The 12,748-nt window shown below is 41.1% G+C and overlaps 1 protein-coding gene across 2 annotated transcripts in view; it reads left to right on the plus strand.

Annotated features, from left to right (window-relative positions):
* Nucleotides 1-12,748, plus strand: part of kiaa0586 (KIAA0586 ortholog) — a 490,003-nt gene that overhangs the window by 115,489 nt on the left and 361,766 nt on the right. For both annotated transcript variants that reach the window (XM_048537548.2, XM_048537549.2), the window contains exon 9: nt 4,988-5,108. In XM_048537548.2, coding sequence (XP_048393505.1) covers nt 4,988-5,108 — 121 coding nt within the window. The remainder of the gene's footprint in view (nt 1-4,987; nt 5,109-12,748) is intronic.

Here is a 12,748-nt window from a genome sequence, read left to right on the forward strand (position 1 = left end):
TTCCACGCTCCTACCGCTCTGAGTAAAGAATAAACCTCTGACGTCTCCCCTGGATCTACTTCCACTCACTTTAAAACTATGCCCCCTAGGAATAGCTACCTCCATCCGAGGAAAAAGTCTCTGGCTGTCTACTCTATCTATACCTCTCATCATTTTGTACACCTTTATCAAGTCACCTCTCATCCTTCGTCGTTCTAAAGAGAAAAGCCCTAGCCTCTCAATCTTCCTTCGTAAGACCTTCTCTCCATTCAAGGCAACATCCTTCTAAGTTTCCCCTGCACCGTTTCCAGTGCCTCCACATCTTTGCTGAAATGAGGCGACCAGAACTGTACACAATACTCCCGCTGTTGCCGAACCAGGCTTTTGTATAGCTGGAGCATAACTTCACGGCTTTTGAACTCAATCCCTCTGTTAATGAAAGCTAACACACCATACGCCTTCTTTACAACTCTATCCACCTCAGTGGCAGCTTTCAGGGAACTGTGAACATGAACCCCAAGATCCCTCTGCTCCTCCACACTGCCAAGAATCTTTCCGTTAACCCTGTATTCTGCTTTTAAGTTTGTCCTTCCAAAATGAATCACCTCACACTTTTCAGGGTTAACATCCATCTGCCACTTCTCAGCCCAGCTCTGCATCCTGTCAATGTCCCTTTATAACCTAGAACAGCCCTCCGCACAGTCCACAACACGACCCACCTTTTTTTAGCAAACTTGCTAATCCACCCTTCCACATCTTCATCCAAATCATTTACATGCCAAACCATTTGGTCATGGCATATTTTATAAATTTTACAATTGTGTTTTCTCCAGATTTGAAGAAGGAAGATGCATGTGATCTCTTTGCCTTTCAAACTTCAGCGTACTATTTTTTTGAGTCAGTAGTACTTTCTGTTTTAATTTTTTTCTCATGTTTGAACTGTTATGTTTTTTTAAACAAGAATTGTGAAATTCAAAAAACAAAAGCGCATCTGCAACATTTTTTTAAGGTGTAAAATTATAAGGAGAGTGTATAATTAAAAAAAAATGGTGATCAGTGCAGTGGAGTCTTTGAACAGTGCATATTGACAGACTTTGAGTTAATTTGGATTATGACAAGTCAGTTTTAATAGTAATATAATCATTCTGCCACTGTGTGGAGCTATGTAAATTTGACAGCTATTTGTCTTCTGCCTGAAATTGAGAGCACTGTTTTGTCACAGAAACTAAATCAGAAAATGTTGGAAACATTCAGCAGGTCTGGTGGCACCACCAAAAGGTCACCGAATGAAACATTACCTTTGTTATTCTCTGCAGATACTGCCTGACTTACTGAGTATTTATACCATTTTTTCCAATATTCACAGTATTTTGCTTGTCTGTCTAGGTTGGATAGATGGCATGTGCAAAGGGGTCTCAATAACCTCCGGTGCAAATAAAAATGGCCATATTTGAAATGCTTCTTAATAATGCTGGTAATGAGTTTAATTTGATATTCATTTTCTGCATTGCAATATGGGTTCCTGAAAGAAGTTGAAATTTTGATGTTCTTGCCAGTTGATCATCTACAGTGATGCCATTGAGGAGTCAGAATTAGTGATAATATTCAGACCCAGCAGTTTTCGAGGTGATAGTTTAATATGACTAGTTGTGATGGTGGAAGAGAGGACAAAGTGAAAATTGCATAAGATGTGAGAAAGATTATTCATTTGGAATGAGGAAATTGCTAAATCTCCTCTGCAGAAAGTGAGTGCTATATCAGGATTCCACTTAGTAGAGCAACCTCCTCGCAAAGCTGTTTAGGGAGACCAGTTCTTGAAAAGCTGCTCAGTACTGGAGAGACAATTGTCAGAATGCTGTTACAAGGTTGAGGATGTGGATGCCATGAGTAGGATCTGATTTTTTTTTTGTTGAATGTAATTCTGGGTTTTTCTATATTCTCTTACATCTTGTCAAGCTCCTGCTTAGCATCTTTGATCTATTTCTTTTCTGTTCTATCTCTAATTTTGTCCTTCAGTTTGAATTCTTCTTTCTACCAGTCATGTAACTTTGATTTGAGAAGAATGGGAAAATAGTTGATATAACACGTTGATTCAAGAAAGGCGGGAGACAGAAATCAGAAGCATATAGGCCACTAATCCTAACACCTTGTTTGGGAAGTTGCTGCATTAAGTTATTAAGGAAGTTATAGTAGAATACTCAGAAAATCATAATGTGATCAGTCAGAATCAATGTTTCCTTATGAAAAGGAAACTCCAACTAATCTATTCAAGTTTAGTGGAAGTAACAAGCAAAATTGATAGAAAGGGAACTTAGAGATATAGTGTACTTGGATTTCCAGAATACCATACGAAAGGTATACAAGTTAAGCATGTGATGGTTGTGGTGGGGTGTTAGGGAGAAACATATTAGCATGGATAAAGGATTATTTGGTTAAGCAGAGTAGCAGTGATAAATACATGAATTTTTGGTTGGCAAGCTGCAGCTAGTAAAATGCAACATGGTTCTATCCTGGACCTTTTACAATCTCTGTCAATGACTTGGATAGGAGAACAAATGTATGCTATTAAGTTTGTTGAAGAAATCAAATGACATAAGAAAGTAAGTTGGTACGAGGAGGCAGAGTGACTTTGAAACAAGAGAGCTTAGGTGAGTGGACAAATTTTGATGGACTATAATGTGGGAAAATGTGAATTTTTCCTCTTCTTCCTGCCAAAGTGGGCAAGCAGTATACTATTGAAATTGGAGAAAGTTTGCAGAAATCGGTGACACAGAAACACCTGGATGTTCTAATACATGAATCATGCAATATTTGTATTCAAATGATTAGTAAGGCAAATGGAATGTTGATGTTTATTGCAAGGGAAATAGAATAAGAACAGGTAAGTTTTGTTGCAGCTGTACAGGACCTCAATGAGACCACACGTGGAGTGCTGTGTACTGTTTTGGTTTCCTTCTATTTAAAAGGGTATAATTACCATAAGACTCTTACACCATTTGGCCTACTGATACTGCTGTGCCATCCAATCATGGCTGTTATGTTTCTTCATCCCATTCTCCTGCTTTCTCCCTATAATTCCTTGATCCCTTTCCAATCAAGAACCTATCTATCCCCATCGTAATTTATGGTCAGTAATTTGGCCTCCACACCCCTGTGCAGCAATGAGTTCCAACAGCTCTGGCTGAAGAAATTCCTCCTCAGCTCAGTTCTAAAGGGCCGTCTCTTCCCTCTGAGGCTGTGCCTAGTCTCTTCACAAGTGGAAAGATCTCTTCCAAGCCCCTTAATATTCTCTAAGTTTCAATAGAATCTCCCCTCCCCCCACCCCATCCTCTAAACTCCATTGAGTACAAACCCAGAATCCTCACCAGCTGCTCATATGACAATCCTTCAACCTTGGGATTATTCTTGTAATTCTCCTCTGGTCCCCCATTTAATGCCAGCATGTTCTTCCTTAGATACAGGAATTGCTCGCAATATTCCAACTGCGGTCGGACCTGAGCCTTATACAGCATCAGCTGTACGTTTCCGCTTTGGAATTCTAGTCCTCTCGAAATATGTGCTATCATTGTATTTGCCTTCCAACTGCCAAGTGAACCTGCATGCTAACCTGAGGAGAATCCTGAACTAGCACTCCCAAGTCCCTTTGTGCTTCAGATTTATGAAGCCTTCCCCCATTTAGAAAATAGTCTATGCCGCTATTCTTCCTCCCAAAGTGCATAACTTCATACTTTCCCGCATTGGGCAAAGAAGAGGCAGGTGGAATACACTCTCCTAGCCTGTCCAAGTCCTCTGCAGCCTCCCTGCTTCCTCAATGCTGCCTGCTTCTCCACACATCTTCATGTCATCTGAAAATTTAGCAACAATTCCTCAGTTCCTTCATCCAGATCTTCATATAATGCGAATAGTTTTGGTCCCAACATGGACCCCTGCAGAACTTCAGTAGTCACCGGCTGTTTTACTGAAAAAGAACCCTTTATCCCTACACTCTATGTACTGTGACAGTCAGCCAGTCCTCCAGCTATACCACTTCCTTATCCCTAAGACTATGGGCTGTTATCTTAATTGTGCTTGAACAATTCAGAGAAGGTTGAATTGATTCATTGCTGGGATGAAGGTTTTTCGTATGAAGATGAACAGATTGTGCCTGAGAAGTGTGTAGGAGGTTTGTCAGTACGTGAAATTCTTTTCCCCATAAAGTAATAGTGGTTTGGGTCATTGAATTTAGTCAATGCAGAATTTAATACATTTTTGGTAGACAAGGGAGTTGAGAGTTAGGGTGGAAAGATGAATGGAGATCATTTTGAGATCAACCATGATCTTCCAGAGTGATGGAGCAGTCTTGAAGAGCCGAATGGCCAAATGTTGCACCAAAGTCCTTTCCTGTTTTGGATCGTATTAAGCTATGCTCATAGTGCCACCTACAGGTGAAATGCAGTTGAAATGATGCAAGTCAACGCTGTAAGTAACTAAACAGACAGGATATTAGGTGTTATTTTGGGGGGGAAAAAAATTGCACACTTTTTTTAAAAAGCCTTACTATAAGCATACTACTTCCCTCAGGCTGAATCATATCACTTTAAAGCTGAGACTCAAGAACTGACGGCAGAGATTTGTACGGTTAACTGTGATCTAGATTTGGTCAAGGAAAGCAATACTCTGCGCACGCTTCACTTTTTACCAGTTTTGCTGTGTTTAAAAATAAGGTCTTGAACAATACATAGTCTATAATCCTTTTACTGTGCACTTTATTCTAAGGGCAGCTATATTTAAAGTGGTGCAGCACAACCTTTGTTCAAATGAATGACCTTTTAAGATTGGGTTCATTTTTATTAGAGGTTATATATATTTTGATTTTCATTTTAAATTAATGTTGCAAGTGCTGGTAAATTAAACCAAATGATAGGCTTTGTTGCATTTTAGGGCATCTCAAGTGCCTTGTCCTAGATCTACAGATAATCAAGCAAATTTGCAGGTAACAAGAATTTTGTTTTTCTTTCTTCCACTGTAGGAAATAGGAATTTTTTTGAAGAGCTTCTAAATAATCAAGAAACTCCAGCGAGTGCGATTGATACTGTAGAGAAGACCAGTGTTGCTATGACAACTGCAGGCAGACATCCAGACAGGTCCAGGTAAAAGAAAGACTTCAGTACATGTACGCAGCCTTACTTTTTCCCTTAATAGGAAATTACTGAAAATGTGTCCTTCAGCTGCATCTGACTTTAAGTTTTTCTAACACTATATTTGATATGCAAGCACAGAGTCATAGTGGACTCAACTGTATTTTTTTTCAAAATCAGAGACAGGCAACTACATCACAAGGCCATTCTGATATCCTGTTTCTATGGTTACCGTAACAGCATTTATCAGTTCCTTATGAGAAGAGGCAAAGCAAATCTGTATGCACATGGCAAGGTTCCAGCATTTCAATTGAAAAAGCACTTTGAACTGCTGCCAAGTTTATAAGAAGCATAGCTGTCAGGGCTGCTTAATGCTGGCAGTTTGTATTTGGCAAGCTTTCACCTCCCATGATTCTTCAGTTGGCTATTTTCCATGTACTTAGCGGAAGCTAAAAATTAACCCATGAAGCTGACAGCATAAACTGAGATTTCAAATTTGTAGTCTGAAATATGGTTTAGAATATAGATGAATATGCTTTTAAAAAATAAAATTCATCAGTAATCTTTACTTCATTTTCAGTAAAATGAATTCTGATCTTTCACACCTAATCCATTATTTTACAGTTCCCTTGTAAAAGAAACTGTTCATGAAAATATCTTCCCTAACAATTACTTCGAGAGATATGCAGTGCTAAGTTTATCTTTTGATTGGAATCACTTGAAATTTTGGAATGTTAGCATAGTCTTGCAGATTACAATGGTTTACTTCTGAGGTCGAAGTATTCTGGGTAACATATTTGTGGAAGGGTACACAGTAGCTGAAAGCACAATGGTTTCATTATGAAGAAATAAAGAGTTACGGCAAAAATATGCAGGATTTTTAACCAACACGAAGATCAAGAGTCTTCACTTTTCCCCTTTGCTGTTCAGATTCTAGTATGAATGATCGAAATTGTCTGTTATTCATGCAGCTAGAGGTAGTTCAGAAAAAATTATGCCTGGCACGTATTGTAAAGAATGGCTTGTATGAAACCAGCTCTGTTATCCGTGCTGGAGTATTTGTTAGTTTGTGCGACACAAATAAAAGAATTTGTTAGAAAAGAAGACAAACATTGCCCTTCCCTCTTCCAACATGGCAAAGTATACTAGCAATCCTAATAATGCTTATGACATTAGATATTCAATGAAAAATCATTCCATTCCAACTTTGTAATGATGAACTGGTTGCTTCATGTAATGCCAGTGAATAAAACAAGTAGTTTTTATTATCTGGGAAATGTACTTTTAATTAAATGAAATTTGGAAGTGAGAAGAGAAGGAAATGTGTAGGTTACTGTAATGATTCATTTGTAATGTAATATCTTCAATAATTGTAACTGCAAAGTATAATTTCTGTATTTCCAAATGTAGAATCATACATTTTGTTTTGCTGTTGAATGGAATCTCAATAATAATGCACAGAAGGAGGCCATTCAGTATATTATGCCTTTGCAGCTGTTTAAAACAGCTATTCATTTGGTTCCACCCTCTGGTTCTGCCCCAGAGCACTTTCTTTCCTCTTCAAGTATTCGATTTCCTTCTGGGAGTTACTAAGGAATCTGCTACTATTTCAGACAGTATATTCCAGAAAGCAGCAAATTGCTTCATAAAAAGTAATTTCCTTATGTTTACGTGATAATGGGAACTGCAGATGCTGGAGAATCCAAGATAATAAAGTGTGAAGCTGGATGAACACAGCAGGCCAAGCAGCATCTCTAAGGAGCACAAAAGCTGACGTTTCGGGCCCTCCTCTCTGATCAAGGGTCTAGGCCCGAAACGTCAGCTTTTGTGCTCCTGAGATGCTGCTTGGCCTGCTGTGTTCATCCAGCTTCACACTTTATTATCTTCCTTATGTTTACCTCTTGTTTGGTGTAATCTAGTGACTCAGCCTTTTGCATGCCTCTCGCATGCTTCTCTTTGCACTGATGGGAAAAATCTCCAAATTTTTGGATCTTTCTACATACCTGAAGTGCCTCATTTCTGGTACCATACTGGCAAACCTCTTCTGTGTTTTCTCTAAGCCCTTTAAATCCATTCTAAAGTGTGATGCTCATAAATGAGCATGTTCTCGGTTTGAGGTCTGGCCAGTGTTGTATAAAGGTTTAATAGCACTTCCTTGTTTCTGTATTCTATATTTCTACTAATAAGCACAACAATCCTTTAATGGTAGCCGCAACTTAACCTGTTCCCTGCAAAGATGAATGTCTCTTTCTGCAATCCATTGAAAGTTGCATCCTCTTATTCATGTTCCTCTTTTTTTCCTCGATAACTAACATTTTACACTTGTGTTAAATTTAATCTGTTAATGCCTCCCAATTCATCAGGTGGTGTGTTCTTCTGAAGCCTTTACTACTCATTTTCACCCACATTTCTGAGTTTTGTCGTTTGTAAACTTTTGAAATCATGCTATATTAGAATTGTATGCTTTTTTACGGACAGTTATAAGCTATCTACAAGTTAACCCCCTTTTAAGATATGAAACTTGGGCTTGTGGATTTTCATTTTCAACATTATAACTTATTTTTCAGTCATGTTCTTCCCTGCCTATTTATTCTTCCTTGTGGAATGTTGTGAAACTGTAACATAAAGCTTTGGTTGTTTTTCAGATCCCATTAGTCACTGATAGAGGCCAGAAGCAGGGGTATTTCTTGGCCACATCCTTGCTAAACATTTGTTGAATTGGGGATACAGTTTGTTTGAACTTAGCAAATTTTTGGCAGCCTATCTGTTAGAGTTTGCAGAGTTGGAAAATTGTGCCTTTTAGCTTTCAGAGTGCAGATGGAGTGTTATGTCCATAAGAAGCATGTTTAGATGACTGCACCGATAGATGGCTTTACTAGAAGTGAAGACACAAATAAAATTATGTCATGTTTACAGACCAAAGCTTTATTTTAGAAGAATTTTTGAGTGCTTGAGTAAAATCAAAAGCTGTTCACAACAAACCTAAGTTCCATCATTTAGTCTCTTATGTAACAGCAAGCAACCTAGCCAAACTGATGAATGTTTATTCACTATGTTGGCTGCAGATATGATATATGAAGTCACTTTCCACAATCTCACCAAGAGCTAAGTGGGCATGAGCCCACATCATAAAACTGCCATAATTTGGCATTAGTGAATCTACATTGATAATCTCATCTGTCTGGTCATAAGGATGCTTGCAGCTGGGAATAGAAAACAATCACCATTGTAGTGGCTGCTGTTGTTCTTCTGTGATATGTGTATTGTTAAGGCAGTGTAAAAGCTGTTTTGTTGATGTGCATTTGGCCTATGCTGTTACTATGAAAGGCAACAAGATGCTAATTGCATAGCATAGAAGATTTTCAGTATGATCAGCAAATAAATATAGCGGCTTTCTCCCTAACCAAAAGAAGTGCAAGTTACTGCGGTTTGTTAAGATACACTTGATTTAGAAATTTTGAGTACAAGAATTTTAACATTACTAATAGATTTAGTTATTTTAGTGCATAAGTGAATTGTCCAACATAGATCAGAAGTCGAGAAATCATTAGTTTAGAGTGCTTACCTTTGATGCCCTATTCTTTTAATCAACCTGTTCAGACAGGTTATGGTACTCCAATGTGTTAAACGGGATTTAAACCTGAACCATCTGGCCCAAAGACAGAGATCGTGCCGCTTCCCGAGCAATTGTGTCCGATTTAACTGGGCAAGAGAAAATAAGTCTACAGGTAACTAATAGAAGGCTGAGGTGCAACGAAGAACTCACAACTAAAAGGTGGAAATAGCAAAGGAGACTCAGCAACTTGCTGATGACCACAGCACGTTTGACTTCTTTAGTGCAATTATTTGTCTGAATACCCAAGGACTTAGCTGACTCAGAGACAAAAGCAGAGAGCTGCTCATCAGAGACCAAGAGACAGCCAACACCTGATGGACAGAGCACGTTCAAGGACCTCTTCAACTAAGATGCAACGTTTGACACAAGTGCTCTTAACAACATCCTGCAATGTGCTACCTATCGCCTTTCAGTACACATCTGATTGTGCCGTGAGATTGAAAAAGGCATCTGATATTTTTAAAAAAAGGCTTCCAGTGCAAGGGAATCCCTGCTTAAGTATCAGAGATAATGGGAACTGCAGATGCTGGAAAATCAAGATGATAAAGTGTGAAGCTGGATGAACACAGCAAGCCAAGCAGCATCTCAGGAGCACAAAAGCTGATGTTTCGGGCCTAGACCCTTCATCAGAGAGGGGGATGGGGTGAGGGTTCCGGAATAAATAGGGAGAGAGGGGGAGGTGGACCGAAGATGGAGAGAAAAGAAGACAGGTGGAGAGGAGAGTATAGGTGGGGAGGTAGGGAGAGGATAGGTCAGTCCAGGGAAGATGGACAGGTCAAGGAGGTGGGATGAGGTTAGTAGGTAGGAAATGGAGGTGCGGCCTGAGGTGTGTGGAAGGGATGGGTGAGAGGAAGAACAGGTTAGGGAGGCAGAGACAGGCTGGGCTGGTTTCGGGATGCAGTGGGGGGAGAGGACGAACTGGGCTGGTTTTGGGATGCGGTGGGGGAAGGGGAGATTTTGAAGCTGGTGAAGTCCACATTGATACCATTGGGCTGCAGGGTGCCCAAGCGGAATATGAGTTGCTGTTCCTGCAACCTTCGGGTGGCATCATTGTGGCACTGCAGGAGGCCCATGATGGACATGTCATCTAAAGAATGGGAGGGGCCCTCCAACCCCACCACACCCGGCACCTTCCCCTGCAACCGCAGGAACTGCTACACTTGCCCCACAGCACCTCCCTCAACCCCATCCCAGGCCCCAAGATGACTTTCCATATTAAGCAGAGGTTCACCTCAACATCTGCTAATGTGGTATACTGTATCCATTGTACCCGGTGTCGCTCCCTCTACATTGGGGAAACCAAGCGGAGGCTTGGGGACCGCTTTGCAGAACACCTCCGCTCGGTTCGCAATAAACAACTGCACTCCAGTCACGAACCATTTCAACTCCCCTTCCCATCCTTTCGATGACATGTCCATCATGGGCCTCCTGCAGTGCCACAATGATGCCACCCGAAGGTTGCAGGAACATCAACTCATATTCCGCTTGGGAACCCTGCAGCCCAATGGTATCAATGTGGAGTTCACAAGCTTCAAAATCTCGCCTTCCCCCACCGCATCCCAAAACCAGCCCAGTTCGTCCCTTCCCCCCACTGCATCACACAACCAGCCCAGCTCATCCCCTCCCCCCAGTGCATCCCAAAACCAGTCCAGCCTGTCTCTGCCTCCCTAACCTGTTCTTCTTCTCACCCATCCCTTCCTCACACCTCAAGCCGCACCTCCATTTCCTACCTACTAACCTCATCCCATCTCCTTGACCTGTCCGTCTTCCCTGGACTGACCTATCCCCTCCCTACCTCCCCACCTATACTCTCCTCTCCACCTATCTTCTTTTCTCTCCATCTTCGGTCCGCCTCCCCCTCTCTCCCTATTTATTCCAGAACCCTCACCCCATCCCCCTCTCTGATGAAGGGTCTAGGCCCGAAACGTCAGCTTTTGTGCTCCTGAGATGCTGCTTGGCCTGCTGTGTTCATCCAGCTTCACACTTTATTAACCTGCTGAAGTATGGTGGAGAGACACTCTTGACATGAATCCATGACTACTTCATCCTTGTCTGGAAGTAAGAAAGCATGCTACAAGATCCCACAGATGCCATAATTATGACTACTTTCAATAAGGGCAACAGGTCCAACTGTGAAAAATATAGTGGAGTTTCCCCATCATTTGCCAAAGGCAAGGCCACTACCTCCCAATGGCTGAAAAGCTCTTCCCCGAGTGTCAAAGTGGCTTCCATCTGTCAAGAATCACAATGGACATGGATTTGTCATGTGCTCAAGATCAAGAAAACTGCAGGCAAAAATACCATCCTTTGTACACAACCTTCTTCAATCTCGCAAAGGCCTTCAACTCTGTGAACTATGAGCAATTGACAAATCTCCTCTTCAAATTCAGCTGTCTGCAGAAATTCGTTATGAATCTCCACTTGGTTCACAATGATAAGAAAGCTATAATCTTTACAAACAGATACACGACAGATCCAATACAAGTACAGACCAGTGTTAAGCAAGGCTGTGTCAGCGCAGTAATGTTCCTTCTTACTGCAACTCTCCATTTCACTTCCATGAAGCTCCCTGCTGAAGTGGAGCTAACTGACTGGACGAGCAGGACACCGTTCAACCTTCAGTGCTTCCAGGCCAGAACCAAGTCCAACCCAAGTGTTGTCAAACTGCAGTATGCAGATGGTGTCTATGTGCCCGCACAGTGAGGATGAGCTATAAACCATGCATTCCATGATGTGTAGGGGAGAATGGGCCTCAGATTAAACATCCAGAAAACTAAGGTTCTCTGCTATCCTGCTTCAGTGACACAAAACTGCCCCCCAACCATCAAAAGCCAAGGCAAGACCAGGACAGGATTCCCATATATTCTCAGTGCAAGCAGATTTTGACTGTGAAATCCAGTACTGACTCCAAGGCACCAGTCCAGCCTTGGATGCCTAAGGAACTAAGTTCAAAATCCAAAACCCACCAAGATTGTGATCTACAGAGCAGCTGTGTTTCCCGCCCTCCTATACATATTAGAAACATGGACCATGCACAGCAACACCTCAAATACCTGGATGGTTATCACCAGTGCTGCTTCTCAAAATCCTGCAAGTCCACTAACAGGATAGGAAACCAATGTGAGTGTCCTCTCCAAGGCCAATATTTGCAGTAATGAGCCACTGTTCATGCATGAGCACCTGCAACAGATGGGCTGTAAATAAGTGCTCTACTCTGAGCTCTACAATAGTAACTGATCACTCAGATAGGTGAGGAAATGCTACAAGGAAACCCTGACAGCTTTCGTAGACGAATACAAACATACCTGTTGAAACATGGGAGTCACTTGTCCTTGAGTGCACAAACTGGAGACAAAGCTTCCCTGATGGTACCAGTCATTTTGCGCATCAGTGAGTGGAACACATGGAGACTAAGCACAAGCAGTAGAATGAGCACATAGAATCCAGAGTCTCACGTTTCAAATACCACTTTCCCCGCCTTTGGCAGAGTGTGAAACTCCAGGATTGGACTAGTCAGTTGCTGTACCTTCTTAGTCTTATCCAACGTCACGATTTGAAAGTGTCAAAATTCACTGCATATGACCACAGCAAAGCCAATCTATTCTGGTTGGATATTACCAGTGGTGAATTCAGAGTGCTGTGGTGAGCACAGAGTTTTAGACCTCTCTCAAAGTTTGTTTTCCACCCCTAACGTTGTCAGCAAGTCAAATTTTCCCCCACCTGTAAAGCATCTTACAGTACAAGACTGCATCAGTTTATACTCTGTACAATTCTGTAATTACCACAGAGAGGAGTTGTATTGCTGGTTATATTAATGAAAATAAAAATATGTTCAGAAAAATCCAAAAGACTAAAATATACTAATTCAATGCACCATAATGTTGAGGTTGATATGTATTGATCTGAAATTCTGCTAGGCATGAATATGTACCTCCTGCCTGTGATCTTTACCAATTCTATGTGACTAAGTGATATTATTTCATGATAGAAACCAAGAGAATTATTTCTAGGTATACTTTAGAGATTGAGGCCTTGT

The sequence above is a fragment of the Stegostoma tigrinum genome, chromosome 10 (assembly GCF_030684315.1).
Source record: "Stegostoma tigrinum isolate sSteTig4 chromosome 10, sSteTig4.hap1, whole genome shotgun sequence".
In the NCBI taxonomy this organism is placed as follows: domain Eukaryota; kingdom Metazoa; phylum Chordata; class Chondrichthyes; order Orectolobiformes; family Stegostomatidae; genus Stegostoma; species Stegostoma tigrinum.